This window comes from Anguilla anguilla, chromosome 1 (genome assembly GCF_013347855.1).
Source record: "Anguilla anguilla isolate fAngAng1 chromosome 1, fAngAng1.pri, whole genome shotgun sequence".
NCBI classification, from domain to species: Eukaryota; Metazoa; Chordata; class Actinopteri; order Anguilliformes; family Anguillidae; genus Anguilla; species Anguilla anguilla.
Genome location: NC_049201.1, coordinates 68209377 through 68227615, shown reverse-complemented (window position 1 = coordinate 68227615; position 18239 = coordinate 68209377). Strand labels below are relative to the sequence as shown.

At 42.5% G+C, this 18239-nt stretch overlaps 1 protein-coding gene across 3 annotated transcripts in view; it reads right to left on the bottom strand.

Annotated features, from left to right (window-relative positions):
* Positions 1 to 4118: 4118 nt before the first annotated feature.
* The window catches only part of LOC118206695 (transcriptional repressor p66-beta-like), a 36054-nt gene continuing 21933 nt past the window's right edge, over positions 4119 to 18239 (bottom strand). For 2 of the 3 annotated variants that reach the window (XM_035379700.1, XM_035379689.1), the window contains exons 2-11: positions 14903 to 15286; positions 14501 to 14630; positions 14215 to 14346; positions 13566 to 13694; positions 11519 to 11689; positions 10898 to 11249; positions 10328 to 10530; positions 9185 to 9295; positions 8522 to 8729; positions 8035 to 8171 (exon numbers count right to left, since the gene is read on the bottom strand). In XM_035379700.1, the coding sequence (XP_035235591.1) occupies positions 8035 to 8171; positions 8522 to 8729; positions 9185 to 9295; positions 10328 to 10530; positions 10898 to 11249; positions 11519 to 11689; positions 13566 to 13694; positions 14215 to 14346; positions 14501 to 14630; positions 14903 to 15285 (1956 nt within the window). In that variant the 5' untranslated portion in view covers position 15286. Of the gene's footprint in view, positions 8172 to 8521; positions 8730 to 9184; positions 9296 to 10327; positions 10531 to 10897; positions 11250 to 11518; positions 11690 to 13565; positions 13695 to 14214; positions 14347 to 14500; positions 14631 to 14902; positions 15287 to 18239 lie in introns of all 3 variants that reach the window. The other variant, XM_035379680.1, reaches the window with a different exon arrangement.

Below are 18239 nucleotides of genomic sequence, written 5' to 3'. Positions count from 1 at the left end.
CAGCAAAACCTTACCAGCGGAAACTTTGGGATGTGCAAATAGTCTGGATTAAAGATGAAATTAAATCAAATCAAAACTGCTTTATATATTTTGCTTAAAAAATTAATTAACTTCAATATTTGACTGATTTCCATTGTTCCCATTCAGTGAATACAGATCAATAGTGACTGGTTGGCTCCCCCCTGCACACATTGATATTTAATACAGTATTTTACAATAATGTCTAACTGTTTTGTGGAGTGGCTTGCTTAGGAGAAACAATTCATTTTGAAGTTCATTGATGAAAATAAAAAGTATGTAATATACTACTCATATTTCAGTATCTTTCATTGATAACTTTGTATATCCACTGAAATGATAGGACCTTATTCCACTTAACTGTACATAACTCCAGCTAATAATGCTAAGACAAATATCACCAGCAAGATGAAAAATATACCCATAAAATCTAGAAACAAATGACAAAAATAAAATGACAACTCCCAATTCACAGGGATTTAGTAAAAGGCAGAGGAAAAGAAACAAAAAACAAAAAAAAAAAAAACAGCAGAATACTTTCCAGCTTAGAACTGGGTCAGAAGATTACTTGCCCCCTGGAAGTACCGGAAGACTCCTAACTGAGAAATGATAATAGAAAAGTTCTAGCCAATACTGGCAACATTTGACCTTGAGTGAGCAGTGACAACATATTGCATTTGTCACGAGCATTCGTTTTAAGCATAAGTAACTTTCATTTTTATGGGTGGACACATAACCAAATAAAAGCCTGATTTGTACATATAACTTTTAAAGAGTTTCCATTGAATTGATGCCAATGCTGATTGCAAACATACGTATGAATGAAGTCAATTCACACAGCTTTTTCAGGGTAGGAGTGCTTTCTACCTCACTTTGATTGCTAGTTCCATTTTAACTTTCGTTTGATGGGCCAGATTTGCTTGTGGCACATAAACCAATCTATTCATTGACAATTTCAATGACAGAGAGACCTCATTGACTCCCCCAGATCATTACAAAACATATGAAAAGTTCAGTCAGCTTACATAAGCATTTTGGGAACTATGTATTACCTAAAAAGTATAAATGCTTTTACTTTTTTTTATTGAGAGTATTTCCCCACTCCAGTCATTTGCTCCACTCCACGTCCTAAACTGAGCAGTTTGCATGGATTAATCAGAAAACAATCCAAAATGAAACTGTGTGCATTGACACTTACTGATACATCAAATGGAGGGAACACATAATAACTTGCACATTTGAGCTGGAAACGGCTCAAACAACTCCTCATCGGGATGTTGATAGGACCGCCACTAAATACTAGAAAAGAAATACAGTAACCCCCCCCCCCCCCATTTATTAATTAAATAGTAATTATAAATATATATTATGCACTGGTTACGTCACTTTTACACAGCTAATGCTGGCTACACTAGAATTCTTTTTTTACAAGACAAAAAACAGAAACAGTTTTTTGACACGTTGCAACTAATATTATAAAAGCTACCATTTGCCTGGAGGCATTGTGTAGTCCAAATAAACGAATACCATAGAATGTAAAAATAACATTTAGGTGTACAAAAAAGGCGAAAAATTTTGAATTCAGACTGCTGTTGGCAGGAAAATGTTTTCTAAAGTAGATACTGTCGGAGATAATATGCGCACCATGAAAGCTGCAGTCATACCTTTCGCCCTCATCAATAAAATCAAACCTTTTAATTACGCTCAGTTGAGTCTTCTTCGTCATTATAATACAAAATCAACTTCTCAAAATAATACACACAACAGTGTCCACACACCAAATGTCAAACTGAAAACAATGTCTGAAGAGTAAGCTTCTTACCTTTCACAAACAAACCTAGAAATGTTTAAGGTGTAAGCTCCTCACTGCTAAAATGAGCACAGAAACCACACAGTAAACATTATGGACGCAGCCATAGGCCCTCCTCTTCTAGCAAAACTTAGTTTCAGACCACCATGATTTCCTGTCTATTGTCAGTCACATGGTATCTTGTGGGAGAACGCAAAGTGTACGTGCTGTTCAAGACTGTGCCCCTCTTAGACAAATCAGGTCGCTCTGTCCAGAAAACAATGCGAATAAATAAACTAACTAAAGAGTAATTTCACTCTCTCACACACACACACACACACACAACACACACAACACACACACTCAATGCCCAATTCATGAAGCACTGTCAACCCCACAACCACCACTAAGCAATAGTATCTTGATTCCGAATTCAAATACAAAGCCTACATAATCCTTGCCTGTTAAATAATAGGCAAATGGCAAGGCAAAATATGAACAACCCCATGTGAGTTTCAGTCAGCAGGTTAACTATCAAATATGAGATGTAGCCACATAAGACGTTGATATTCTTTATTTGTAGAAATACGCCCAAACAACATTATTGGCACTACTAGTTACGCTCATTACTGAAAACCATAGTTAAAAAAAGTTGTTAAATAGTTGCTCTTTGTCCTTTTGACTACCAGATGCCACTATCCAGCACTGTGTATAAAAGCTTTGAGTAATGAATCCTTTTTCCATACAGTTCAGAGGAACGGTTCAATGCTCTAGACAACTTCGCTTTGCAATCACTATATGATGCTATCGAGTCAGCATGTACCGAAATCTCTAAGGAATATTTCCTGTTGAATATATGCCATAAAGAAGTCAAGCTGTTCTGGAGGGAGAAGGGGGTCCTACCTGGTGCCAGATAGGTGTACGTAATAAAGCAGCCACTGCATATATGTACGCTAGCACACTTAGAGACTACAGCTCATGAATAACAACCAAAGGAAGAGTACAAAGTTCAGACAAAACTGAGAAAATTCACACAACCAAAAAAATACATAAATAAATAAATAAATGGCTGAACCATTATCAGTTGTTACTAGAAAATAATTGAAATTCTTACTCTCATGTATATCTTGTATTGTGATTAGATGCCTGATACGACAATACTTATGAGTGTTTGGGTGTGACATTGAAGTTTTTCCACCAACATTACAAGCAATAAACATAGCAGCAAGAACAGATTACAGACAAATACTCAAAGCCACAGCAAAGGAAATGTAAATTGTATCAATTTTTAATAAAATTATGAAATTTTTCAAGTTATAGCTAAACCTAACTAATATTTCTTTTTGTAGGTAGGTGCTATGAGCGAAGATATACACTCATATAAAATATTATGAATAGGTTAACGAACGCTACAAGCCAGTGAGCATTCAATGACGTTGCGCACATACTCACACATTCAAGATGTAAACTGTTCCATCCTTTATTAAACATAGCTTGCAAGAGATAAATATCACAAAGTTATTTCCTCCAAAATTAGCTTATTTTTTCAGTCAATGCATAATTATTATTAATCAACTGGCAGTATTCAAACAGCATTTATATGGTTTTCTTTTATTAAGACAATTAAATACCAAGGATGTGCAAAAAGTCTGGATTAAAGTTGAAATTAAATCAAATCAAAATTGCTTTATTTATTTTGCTTAAAAATTCAATTCACTTCAATATTTGACTGATTTTCATTGTTCCCATTCAGTAAATACAGATCAATAGTGACTGGTTGGGTCCCCCCCCACACACATGGATATTAATTACAGTATTTTACATTAATGTCCAACTGTTTTGTGGAGTGGCTTGTTTAGGAGAAACAATTCATTTTGAAGTTCAATGATGAAAATAAAAGTATGAAAAATGATAAGTATGTAAAATAATGGTCACATTTCAGTATCTTTCATTGGTAACTTAACTTTGTAAATTCACTGAAATGATAGGACCATATTCCACTCAGCTCCGCATAACTTCAACTAATAATGCTAAGAAAAATATCATCAGCAAGACGAACAAATCTAGCCATAACATCCAGAAATAAATTCAAAAAGAAAACTCCCAATTCACTGGGCTTTAATACAAGGCAGAGGGAAAGAAAAAACAAAACGAAAAAAAAAAAAAAACAGTAGAATACGTTCCAGCCAAGAACTGGGTCAAGAGTCCACCCCCCCCCCCCCCCCCACCAAACAAAAAAAAAAAAAAAAAAAAAAAAATCTAATAACGGAACACTCCTAACTGAGAAATGATACTGGAAAAGTTCTAGCCAATAGTGGCTACATTTGACATCGAGTATATATGTCAGGCAGTGACAACATATCACATTTGCCATGGCCATTCTTTTTAAAGGTAAGTAACTTTCTTTTATAGGTGCACACATTAGCTAATAAAAGCCTGATTTGTACATATAACTTTTAAAGAGTTTCCATTGAATTGATTTCAATGCTGATTGCAAACATACGTATAAATGAATTCAATTCACGTCTTTTAATTTTCATTTGATAGGCTAGATTTGCTTGTGACACATAAACCAGTCTATTGACAATTTCAATAACTGAGAGACCTCATTTACGCCCCCAGATAATTAAAAACATGTGAGAAGTTCAGTCAGCTTACATAAGCATTTGGGAACTATGCATGACCTAAAAAGTATAAATGCTATTCTTTTTATTGAGAGTATTTCCCCATCCAGTCATTTGCTCCACTCCAAGTCCTAAACTGAGCAGTTTGCATGGATTAATCAGAAAACAATCCAAAATGAAAAACTGTGTGCATTGTCAAATGTTATTGACACATGAAAACAAGGGAACACCCAATAACTTGTATGTTTAAGCTGAAAACGGATCAAAGAACTCCTCATCGGGATATTGATCGGACTGCCACTAAATACTAGGGAAAAAAATACAGTAAGGTGAAAACGAATTTTTTAGAGCTAATTGAAAACAGGAGAATTATAACCCCATACATTTTGCACATTTGTTGCACAATAATACACAGTGATCACAAAACGAAATGACAAGCTTCACAATATTCATGGCTTTTGTTTGCTTTTCTACACAATATACAACCATTTGAATTTATTTTCTCTTTTCATCCAAGGAGAAAAAAGCATATATACAATAAGTCATTATTATTCATTCTGGCCTAGCAAATATTGTCATTTTATTTCATAGTTCAAACAAATTTTGTTTACATTTTGCTTTTCTGTATTACAAAACAACCAAACAAATCTAAATTAATAAGCCAGCAAACGAGATTAAAACAAAAAAATCCAAAAAAGAACTGACATTTAAAAATTACTTTTTCAGCTCATTTTTTTTTTCCTGATCGATATTAAAACATAAGTACAAGGATGCATATAGCATAGCAAGAGATTTATTTCAATATACAAGGTCAGTCTTCGCAGTGACACACATAGAACAGAAACAAGATAATCCAATACTATTTGAGCAACCAAAGAGAGACAAAGAAAACAAATCATCCTCGTAACAAAAAGTCATAAGATACAAAGAAAAAAAAGCCACTGTGTCCTGTACTAACCAGCTTAGGGATGCGCTAATTTATTCTCAAATAAATACAAACAAAATTAATCTCTTCTGAGTGTAATCTTCCCTGCGTCTCCAAATATTGCACCTGTGGTTCAAGCTTGCCCACCAGGATATTTTCATGGGGCGCTTCATGTCATCATATTGGGACACTGGACTGTTTTGACACCAAAGCCTGGGTTGAGAATGGGGCTCAGCTGATATGCTGGCACATGCAGAACATCTCTCACTCCCCACTACGTTCATTTGAAAACCAGCGATAGGAATCCAACATAGTCCCTCTGAGTGCAACAGAACGCAGGACTGGAGTCCTGTAGGAAGCAGATGTGGCAGGGGAAGACCATGAGAGAAAAGGCACTGCCGAGCGACCGCAGCTCTTCCCATCATGCTTTGGTTTGCGTTGTGGTTCGCGCACGGCGGACCCAGACAACGTGCCATCTCTGGAGTCACGCAAGATGGTTTAAAACGAGAAGGGACAAGATACTGCGGCGTCCCGTACTCTCCCCTACAGTACTTTGACCTCTCCTAATTCCACTTCCTGTCTCGACGCCTCCGTCCGCATCCCTTTCTCCTGTGCCAAACTCTGACTGACAGAAAAACCCATGTCCACGCCTCCCCCCCGCCCCAGTGTAACACTGCTCATAGATTCAACACTGTCAGTGTCATGACAGTAGACCTTGAAAGCTACATCAGGGGAATTTATACTCAGAAACAGGAGGTGTTTTTTCCTGACAGACCTGATATTGGAGGGTCACCATCATCAGAGAATTGAAACAAACGCAGTCCTTCTGCGCAGCTTTTCTGCAGTCAAGCAACACCAGCCTTGGCTTGTCTCCAGTCTTCCAATCTACCAACAATTGATGGAAATAAAAAGAAAGAAAAAAGCAACCGGCAGCACATTTTCACGCTAAAATATGAAACTGGAAACCACAATACTGTTAATATATGTGAACACCAGTGCCACTCAAAACTTTTGTTTTACAGGTTTAACAGGTGTGAGGGCTCTCCCAGCAGTCTCACAGACACTCAAGATAACCCCTTCTCCTGTGGCATTGATTCTCTATATCTTCCTTTCTTTACAGAAAAAAGTGCTCCTGAAGAAAGGCTACTCCTGTGCATTACGTTAACAGACTGATTGACCCATATCCGGTTATTATAGACATAATCACCTCATTGTATAACCCCATCTAGCCATCTACATAAATACCCATATAGATACTTTAAAGTTGCATTAATTTTTAAAAATTATGATTCTTATTATCGTCTCCCTGAAGAGTACCTCTCAGATACACAACCGATTGTAAGGGAGACGTCAGAACAGTCAGAATGGCGGCTGAAATGTCTTCGTCCCTTCGTCCCTTTGAGGAGCCTCCAGTCTGCAAAGCACGCAGCAAGGTGAATCATAGCAGACAGCGCCCCAACTGAAAGACTAATCTTAACATGGATGCCAAAAAAGGGCAAGGCAAAGACTCTTCTGGGCTGTTCCTGTTGTGCACAAACATGCTAGCAACATGACCAAAGACACGACAGTGGAGATCTGAGGTTCCCCTCTCACATCCTTCCACCTCTCACTGTGTACAGTGGACCTTGTGGCAATTTTCAATATAAGCGCTTCAATTTATGATTCGTGCAATCTTTCCACTTTTACCAGGGCAGTTTGTTTCATCTCATGCTAGTGATCCAGTATTCCCACTATCCACTGGATTTGATTGGAATACTGAGCTCAGATCCACCAATCAGCTCCAATGTCACAGAATTCAGACTAATGGGCTTCTACAGCCTTCATTTCAACTTCCGCATCTTTAACATTGTCCACTTTGCTTTAACTGGCCAATGAAATGCTACAGAATGACCTATCGACTGCATTGTCCCCTCTTCTCAACATTAGCCCTTCAACCCGAGCCTTGTTTAGTAAGTCTCCCCCTGGTTGTCTGACAGGATTTTCATAGACTGCATTCCTGGTCTTCCTTCTCCATCTTTTAAATGGTCAAGTTGAGATGAATATGATGAACCATTACTGAAACCTTTTTAAAACAAAGGCCTTCTTCTTCTTCCTGGTCTGTTCATTTTTATCCAGAATTATCAAGCGTTCCTCTGCCCCATGTTGGGAGGGCTCTTCCAGAACCCGTTCTGCAACTCAGGGCTCCAGGGCAAGGATGAGGAGCCAATTCGGCCAAGCAGGAATCCTCCTTATGCAATATGGGAGCTTACACAATCCCAAACACAGGAAAAGCTTGTTACAATCCTGGGAGTAGCAAATCAATGAAACTATAAATGTATTAACTAATAAAAAGGGAAAAATAAATTGTGGACCACTCTGCTTCAATTCCCGCCGCTTCCCCCAAGGCAGAAAAGCAAAGGGTTAAGGGAAAGGTTCAAATGAGAGCCAAAGGACTTGACAACAACAACAACAATAATAATGGTAACAACCGTAGCAGTAATATAGTCATAATAGTAATAAGAAGATCTGCAATACATGTAGTAAGAAAGTAACTTCAGATGCACTGACAGTTTGGTGGCTTTTTTTCTCGTTGATTGTGTCGTTTTTACAGGTTAGTTGGTAGGCACACTGACAGGCACTGCATGCGACGGGATGGGGGTGGGGTGCGTTGCAGTGTGGGTGGGAGGGGGAGGGCAGGCTCATTTTTGTCCAGTAATGGACTGCGATATGGACCGAGGCGGAATCATGTCCAGCAGGTACTCTCTCTGCCGATCAGCCAGGCTGGATGCTTTGTGCCCCCCCACACTTCCAGGGTTCAGGTAAGCAATGTTCACCCCTAAAACCGAAGAGAGATAGTGAGAGAGAGAGAGGAAGACAAAGAGAGGGGGAGGGGGAGGGGGAGAGGGGGGTGGGGGGGTGGGAGAGAAAGAGGTTAATCACAGCCGGCAGTACCCACAGAGTGTTCTAGTTGAGCTGGCTGAAAAGCTGCTACTCTTTTCCGCATTAGCAATGGCACAAAGCAGCCCCCTCTCTGCATCTGGGACTGTGACAGTTCATGCAGTGAGCCACTGCTATACAGCACCTTTCCACCCATTACGGTTCTCCGCAGTCTAAAGCTCTTCCTAAAAAGACCTGTAACTGGCCCACGGTCGGCCCGTCCGAGGCGCGGCGAGGAGGCCCTCTCACCGGGGATGTTGTAGAGCTGGCGCCGGCTGTCGTGCTGTGCCCGGCTCCCGCCGCCGCCGCCGCACCGCTGCTTGCCCGTCATGCCCAGGAGGCTGCTGGCCACTGACAGCTGGGAGGCCTGGGCGAAGTTGGACAGCACTCCCCGGGCGGAGCTGCTGAGCCCGCGCTGCAGAGAGGCCTGCGATTGGGTGGCCTGGGGCTGGGGCGCCTGCAGCACGCACAGACGGGGAGAGACAGTTTGGGAGCCCGCCTCACAAAAAATACAATTAAATAAATACAACACTGGTTCTGTATTTTTAATAAACGCACCACAGCACTCATTCCAACAGTGCGTATAACCACATCAGGGTCTTAAGGGATGCCTTGCACATGGGCATAAAGCATAGATCCTTCCAAAACACAATGTGCAACTATCACATGCAAGGAGGTAATGCCCCTTGCATCTATGTGACATACAGCATCAATTAGTTTATGTGGTAATCCAGGACATCATTACTCATTAATCTATAAATACTCACAAATACAAATATTGCCCAAGTAGACAGCACAGAAGAAATGGTCAACGTAAGGCACTGACACAAGGCCAGGTACCACAGTAAGAGTGTGTCTGTGAGAAGGCGTGGAGACTGTCGGTAAGGAAAAGGCTCTGAGCGGCTGCCATACCTGTCTGAGCGCATGGTGTCGGATCATGGTTTCAGTCTTACTGACGCTGGGGACAGTCTGGGCAGAGCTAGGGGACAGAGCGGCCTGCTGCTGGAGCCTCTGTTCAATCTCCTGTGACACACACATGCACGCGCGCGCACACACAGACACACGCACACGCATACGTACGTGCACGCACACACACACACACACGCAGAAAAACACGCAAACACACACACATTTGATTGGACATACAAGACCATAAGAAGGTCAGTGTGCAGAAACGGACAGACAAATGTTTAAAATGAAACACCAATGCTCAAGCCATGAACTTGTTTTATTCAATCCCTTATTGATTGTGCTTGCATGCACATCTAACCCGAACCTGACCTAGCACATGAAAGTTTACTACCTTTTGATACTGCAGAGGATCACCTTGTTTACTTTGAGCTGAAAAGAGCGCTTATCGTAAACCAACTTTGAAATGATAGAACAGGATATAAATAATGCCACACATACTGCCTGGACCTGTTTCTCTATGTGATGGAATACCTTATTTCTAACTCTGTTGACTGAGTTTAACACATCATACTAAAACAGAGATTGCCACTCATACCGTTTTTACCAACTGTAATAATAAACTGCAAATAAATAAAATGTATTTGTCATTGTTATGAACACACAACACATATTATACATCTCAGGTAACTGACATCATCAAAATGTAGCAACCACCTATCATAGCTGGTACCATATAATTATGGCTATTAAACACTTAGACATTGCTGTTTAATGGCAGAGGCTTTCATACAATATCGGTCGGCATCACCGGCTTTTCTGCATCCCATCCTTTCAAACCCAGTTTAAAATCAGTATTCTTCCCATGAAGCCATTCGCTTGTCACTCATCTGGTAAATAAAAAATTCTATGAGCTAACAAACACATCTGAAAATGTTAATCTGCGGGGAAAATCCAGAAGCAGGTGGGACACTTCAGCAAGGCTAGGTAGCCGTCGTTTGTGGGCACAAGACGGCTTCAAATGCAGTTAAAGAGCTAAACCTGGAACCCTGCCATTTTGGGAGTATTTGAAGGCAGTTGGTTATTATGTCCTACAAAGGACACAGGAAGGGATAGCATGGACAAAGAGAAAGGGAAACGGCTGACCTGCTCCTGCTGCAGGGCCTTCACGAAGGCGTTCTTCAGACGGTTGGTGTGCTCGGCCTTCAGGGCCTTCTTCTGATTGGATGTCATGCACTGCTCACAGAGGATGCGCCCGCCCTTCTCCTGCTTCCAGTGCGGAGTGAAGTCCGTCCTGCACTGGGCGCACATGAAGGGATCCATGCGGGACAGCGGCCCACGTAATTTACCTGTGGAGATGGGAGAGCGAGGCGGAGCAGTCAGTCCCAGTACTGGAGGGGCGCTTTCCATCTCAATTCATTCCAATTCAGCAGCCCATAAGCAACTACAAGAGCCTCAAATTAATGAAATGAATTTCAGTTAATATACTGAATTGAGATGGAACCGACTCCAGCTCTACTCAGCAAAATCCCAAATCATGCCTAAAGTTGTTTTCCTGGCATTTTCTATGACAGGTTTCAATCTTTTCAGTGTAGCATTTGTACATCCTTAAAATGTATAGATTCTTCTTTCAGTGACACACAAAAACAAAATTACTACCTTAACTCATGATGCCCTGGCCATCAACCCATTTTCCCCCTCAGCGTCCCCACCTACCCTGGCTGTCGATGACACTTTGCACCACCTCTTCCAAGCCCACCATGTAGATGAATTCGCTGTTGGCGGCTGAGGGCAGGAAGTGCAGCAGGGGTGCGGGTGGTTTGGGGGGTGGGATCTCCAGCAGGGTCTTCTCCAGCTGTTTGCGCAGGGCCAGCTTGGCGGCCGCCTGGCTGCTGACTGAATCTGACAGGGACCCCGCCCCCGGACTGGGCAGGGGAGAGGGACTGACAGCGCCCACACCTGTCACCCCTCCGACTCCGCCAGCCCCGGCTGCCTGCATGTGAGCCAGGTTCATGTAGATGGCAGAGGATCCAGATCGCTGGGAGGCTGACACCTGCTGGCTGGAGGTCTGTATTGCAATGGGACAGACCAAGTGGTAAGCAAGAGGCCAACTCACACCCAATTAAAAAAAGCTAAAATCAACCCCTTTGCCACAACATTCATGGACTATTAGAGCTCACCATAGTAAAGCTTTTTAAGGATCAATGTAAGCAACACCAGTTACAGTAGTGGCTTTTGATTTCATTTCCCTTTTGATCAGACTGAGGGCATAACATGGTCCCAAAAACCCAGGGCCTAGTTCTCCATTTCCCTGGCCACAGGAAACAGGACCATTACCTGCTGGTATCCGACTGCATTGTTCATGTTTCCTGTAGCGGATCGCATCATGCCAGGCTTGGAGGGCACCCTCTGGCCCTGCAGTTGGGCTGGGTTGGGGGCAATGACCCTCTGTGACATCATCATTTGTGGAAGGGAGGCATTGGCAGCTGACCTGATCACTGTGTGCCCCTGTGATGCAGGACAAGGGGAAGTTGGGAAAGATCGACTTAAGACAGGAAAAGAAAAACTAAAACTGAACAGCAACACTTCATTTTTCATTAATTTAGATTAAGAATGTAAAAAGAACAAAATTTGATAGAATTTGGCTTGTGGTCACCATATTGTTTAAGTTTTGAATGAAATATGTAAAAAATAATGTGGGTCTTCGTTTTAATGTGTTGTATAAGTACACTAATTTCACAATAACAGGATCAATGATTGTCAAGTATTACCTCATTTGCATGTTAAATTGAACTAATTGGCTTGTATAGCCACATTTTGCTGAATGCATAACCTACCAATGAATAACTGATACAGAACAAATTTGCAAGTGAATACATAAAATACTGTCTTAGAAACAGATTGTATTGAATGTATTGACTATAAGCAGACTTGCATGTAAATTAAGGAAATACTCCTTAAAGGAGAAACGATCCCGCCCTGTGTTATGACTGTCATATAAGTGAACAGGGTTTGAAGAAGAAATTTACAGCCTTGTTGAAAACAAACAAACAAACAAACAAACAAACAAAAACAAACACGGAAGCCCTGTCGCGTACCAAATGAGGACATACCCATGGCCCCTTATACTAGCCAGTGTGTTATATCAAAGTAAAACGGTCTTTGATTCAGTTTTTGGCCATTTTATGGAATTGAATAATAATGGAAGACAATGTTAGAAGCCAGAAGAGAAAACCAATGGCGTCAACACACTGCAGGTGCTTTCATCATTAGTGACAGCCAAATGAAAAACAACAGGGTGCTCGCCCCCTAATGACCGCTTGCAGCCACACATGATGCCACTCTCCCACCAGACTACACCCTCTGTAGCCAGTAGATGGCAGCCTTTACAAAGGAAACACAACTGCGACACAGGATTATACACACTGGGGGTAGGTCTATTTCTCAAGAATACTGGCCAAGAACAGGCAAGCCATTGTGAGTAATTTGTTACATATGGAACTCATATTGCTAACCTACGTTTCTGCTATGTCAGTGAATTAGATTCTAAGCTTGGTCCCTTGGTGAGACCTAAAAACTAATTTAATGTATCTGTGCTCCCACTGCACATGCATTTATACACACATACACGAGATAAATTACGCTTTCTTTACCAATAGCTTGAAAATGTTAAGCTTTATGTCAATACAATGAAAATTACTTGGAGTAAAATTTTAAGTTTGGCATGAAAAGCTGAAAAAGTTAAGAAATTACATTTTACAATTATATTGCCAACTTGAAACCGTCTATAGATTCCCTTATTTGAACCCTTTACTCAGAACCCTAATTATATAATGCTCAAATTATCATTTTGGATCATCAATGCAATTATTGAAACCATGAGCTACTCATTTAACCAGGTTTCCAGTTAAGTATTGAGGGTGTGAATTATAAGATTAAGGGAATTAAGGGTACAATTTTAAAAAGGTAATTTGTGGTACAAATGAATGATTTGAAGTCCATTTATGACATACATTTAAGGCCAATTGAGGGCCTAATTATTAAATTAAGGAATCAAATTTGTCATCTTTTTGCCGTGATTTAGAGCGGAGTTTTATTTGTTTCGACCATGTCCTCTTGGGGGTTCAACAGTATATGTCAGGACGCTTCTGTGGGTTTAACTTTATTAACCAATAAAGCCACTTGAACTCCCTTGTACAAGCCAACGTCTATGGTGTCACTCAAATGGGTAATCAAGAAGCCACACAAAACCCTGCAATAAAAACAGCCCAACTGAAAACACGCAAACGGAGCCAAAGCAGAAACATGCAGAATCACAAAGTGAGCTGTGGATGCCATGTGAGGAATGAATCCAGCAGACGACCGGGACAAGCAGCGAGTTCACCTGTAGGGTGCGCAGGTTCTGTGGCTCTGGATTCTGGAGCCCAGGACGCACCGGCAGTTTGGCCAGACCCTGGGAACTGTGAATGGCGGACGGCTGCACAGAGGAGGCCGCGTTCTGGACCACCGGTACCTGGAACAGAGAGGCGTGGCCAAACTGAAGAGCTGCGCGCGCAAGGTGTTCTGCACTTGCGCAGTTGCCGTCAGCTTATCAGTGGCCTGGACTTTACTGGAAACCATGATGGTAAACAACGGTTTGGTTCCACTTAGGGTAGTCACACCACACGCATGCACACACAGGCATATGAACACAGACCGACACAAAACAGGCACGCACAAAAAAGCCATGCATGCACACACACACACACACACACACACACACTCATGCGTGCGTTCGCACACATGCACACGCATACGTACGTACACACAGGCTTATGAACACACACACATACAAAGCACGCACACACAAACAAGACATTCACACACTCATACACAGACATGCGTACACACAAACAAACATGCACATACAAACGCGACACATGCACACACACTCGCATGTACGCACACGCACATGCACACGCACACACAAGACCCCTATGGGTAGAAAGAGTTTGGTAGGTCCCACTGCTGCTGAATGCAGAGTGTGTACTGACCTTCTGCACCAGGTTCTCCTTCTGCATCTGACTCTGCCTCAGCTTCTTCAGAAGCACCAGCCGGGCCTCCTCCAGACGCAGCTCCTCTCTCAGGGCTTTGATCATCTGCTGCCGCTCCTCGTCGCTCTTGCCCTGGGACACCAAGACATGCGCACAAACGTACATGCACACAAATACAAACACACACGCACTTTAGAGTGGGAAACCACACTGACACACCAGAGCCCTCCTGAGCAGCACTTAAAGGTCATCACTCCTGTTTACCCACTCCGGCCACCCCTCGTACCTTGAACATCTCCACGTTTGCAGCCCTCAGCCTGTCCTCAGCACGGGAGGACCCCCTGGGGCTGGAGGCCTCGTTGTCGGACAGGACAATCACGTCCGGAGAGGGGGTGTGGCGGTCTCGGTCCACATCCCTGAAAAACGCAGCATGTCTGAATTAGCAGTGGACCCAATATTTTACCTTCAGTTTGACTCCAGTAAATACACACTTCAGACGGCAAGTCCTAGGCAGGCTCTACGCTAGAGACGCTAAAAAAAACCCAAGTAAAAACTTCAATCAAGTAATTATACATGTGGTGGAGTGAAAACCAAAACTATTCCAACCCATGGAATGGAAATTTCCATCCCCTGATACCCACGCACTGCCCGGGCTGTCCCCCCCTCCCCTTTCTCCATCCTGACTCACCCCCGTCTGGCACTCATGTCGACTGGCTCGTCCCCCATGTTCTCCTTCCCACTCTTTCCCATGCCTCCGTGGGCCCCGTGAGCCCCGTGGCCCCCCGACCCGCCCCGCAGGCTCCCGTTCATCTTCTCCTCGTAGCACAAGGGCCCGGCCAGGCCCTGGCCGCCGCCCAGGGAGCCCTTCGCCTCCCCTTGGGTCCCGGCGGCGCCCCCCTCCAATCCGGCGAGGTCCTTGCGCTTCAGCAGGGCCAGCATCTTCAGACGCTCCATGGCCTCGTGGCCCTCCATCTTGAGCCGCTTGGCCAGGGCCTCCTCCCGCTCCTCCGGGGCCTCCAGGCCGCGCTTCAGCAAGTTCATCCGCAGGGTCTCCTCACTCATCCGCTCCATCCTGCGCCACAAGAGAGGAAGCAGAGCGGTAAGAGGAAGCTGAGCACATGAACCAAGCAGCCCAGGTAGCGCTCGGCTAACAGGCAGAGTGCAACACGGGGCCCAGCCTGTTGAGCGATGCAGTTGTAGCCAGAAGTCACCAGCTGTGCTCCCAAATAAGCAACCTCACAGATTTAGCTTAGTGAACCGAGTACAGACTTGGCTTTTGCGTAATCCAGCTGGCTACCTGTGATAAACAGGAAATGCTGCCCGTTTCCTGAGTTAAATTTAATTCTCAAAAAAGTTTCAGTCTTAAAGGCAGAGACAGGAAGAGCAGTCTGCACTGTAATGATGTAAAGAGGCAACGATAAGCCAGTGATGCCCATCCTGGAGCTGAATCAGGAATTCACCTGTATGCCAACTTCCTGTGCATCCCAGGTGACTTCTCACTTACACGAGGGTAAGACGGGGATAAAGAAAGTGATTCAGGAAGCGAAGAAAGAGGAGACCAGGAGAAAGTATGGAGCAAGAGTACTGGTGGGACTAAACAAGGGCTGAAACTGGACCACGCCGAAGGGAAATAAAACAGCTTGAAGTCAAAGAGAAAAACAAGGGTTAGCAACTGCAATCCAGGGACATGAGGCCCACGGGGAAACAAATGGAAGCCACAATGCCTAAGATGTCCAGGAGGTTGTGGTGGCGGGGGAGGGGAATATTGAAAGCTTGCGTACCAAGCTTAGACACACACCACTGACAGAAAGTGAAATGTGCGGTTTTCATTGGCTATCTCCGAGCTAGGTGCCACTCCTAAGGGTTTTGCTGCATGCCTGAAGGCATACTGCACGGAAGAAACACCATCTTAGCACAATAATTCAAACACACTGTCTCCCCAAAGATACACACAAATGAACATGCCTTCATAAACACACTTCTTCCCTGTCTCAGAGCTTCTCTATTGCCAATGATAAACTATAATTTCCCTTGAGCTTTGCTGAAATTATGAATTTTTCGATACAGGTGGCAGTTTGAAGTTAAGATTCACACAAGATTTTGGCTCATTTCAAGTCAAAAAATCGGTTTGAAAAATTGAAATGTAGTGTGCTCCCCACTGATCCATGCACTATATTTAAAAAATGCTTGCATGTTCCAGAGCAGTGTTAATAATATTATAAAAATAGATACAGTGTACACATCTGTATAAAATTAACACACCATAGCTCGACATCTTCAGCAAATAAATCCCTACCCAGTCCTCACCTAACAATTCTTTTCTAAACCCCGAGAACATCTTGGCTGATATCGGAAGAATTATTATGTATATATTCCTTAGTCAGCTGCTGCACACAAAATGATGGATTCTGTACTTACAAAGAAGACTTTAAACAGTGCAGATAAGTGCAGATGCAGCTGGAGAACAGTTTTAACCCAACACCATCATTCCACCCCACCGGTCCACTCTCCACCGTTTCAGAGACAGCAAGCTTTCATTTGACGTAGATTACACATCAAATTCAGAAGGAAATTCAGAAGAATATTAGTCCAAATTACCTCTACTCAGCCAACAACATGAGCCATGGCAGCAGAATACAGGGTAAGAGAGGCTGAGGGGATATTTATATATTATTGATTTATCCATCTATTGGTCTACAGCTATAAAAATACTGAAAAGCCTTCAAATATGCCCAGAAAATCTGAACACATTTTAAACAAGGAGTTTCTTATACATTATCACACATGAGATTTTCTAGACACTTGTGCTGAGAACTGCATAAAACAATCTCAAACATGGTACACTGTAGGGTAATATTTTTTGGTCAAAGTTGTTTTGTACCTTAAACATGTTAAAAGCTGATTAATAGCCACACTTTGGACTCTCCCTCCCTCATGTCCTGTCAATAGACAAAACATTAGGAAAAACTAAACGTAAAATTTACCATGTAAATACCAACTTATAAGGCATCCATAATTTGGCCAGCTGATACCATAATCAGTCTGCCTGCAAGTGATGAAAATTTTTAGTCAACCGGTCAGTCTGTCTGCATTTCAAACTGTCAGTTCCAGTTCCAAAATTGGTATGGGTTTTCTCACTGTTTGAGGGTTTTTCTTCCGGCTGGGGAGTTTTTTTTATTTGGTTATTTTTTTTACCTCGTGTGCTTGCTATCTGAGGGTTCAGGCCTGGTTTTTGCTCATTTTCTGCCACTGTAAAGCATCTTTGTGACAGTTTACTTTAAAAAGTGCTATACAAATAAAATTGATTTGATTTAGAAATCAAACCCATTGGCTAGAAGAAAATACATTAATCATAAATTTATATTGTGACAATACCTTAGTACTAAAGTTATATTTGACAGAGAAATATGGTGCGCACGCAAGACATTGGCAAGTAAAATTATCCAAACAACTATCAAATCCTCAATCATATGTTGCTAAACAGAACCCCAGTTCAGCAGAGCACATCTGCACATGCTCAGTCAAAGTGTTTTAGCATGACTACAAGATGACATTAGCTCAATTAGGACAATGACAGACAGGCCTAGCATGACCTCCATTCTCATCCAGGCAGAATGGCAGTAACACGATATGCACATGGAAGAGAACACGCTCCAGGGCTGGTATCACAATAGATCATGTTTGGATCACCATGTACTGGAGTGCGCACATGTGAATGTGTCATCTCGCCTCGGAGTTAATCATGTGCACGCATATTTTTTCAGGGCAGGTTAGGCCATGTGTCATGTGCCATTGTTTTGAATGATCATATGCAGGCATAACTCGGATCGAATCCGGGCCACGTCGAACCCTGAAATTGTCAGCCAAAGGAAAGTAACAAAAACATGCTGTAAAAAAGATTATTCAAGCTTTTGTGTAAAGACAGCAACATAAAATCCACAATGCTACAGAAAATAACCAATATCAATTAGGCTACATAACGTCGAGGTTTTGAATATCCCTCCAGAAAGCCTCTGCATGAATAC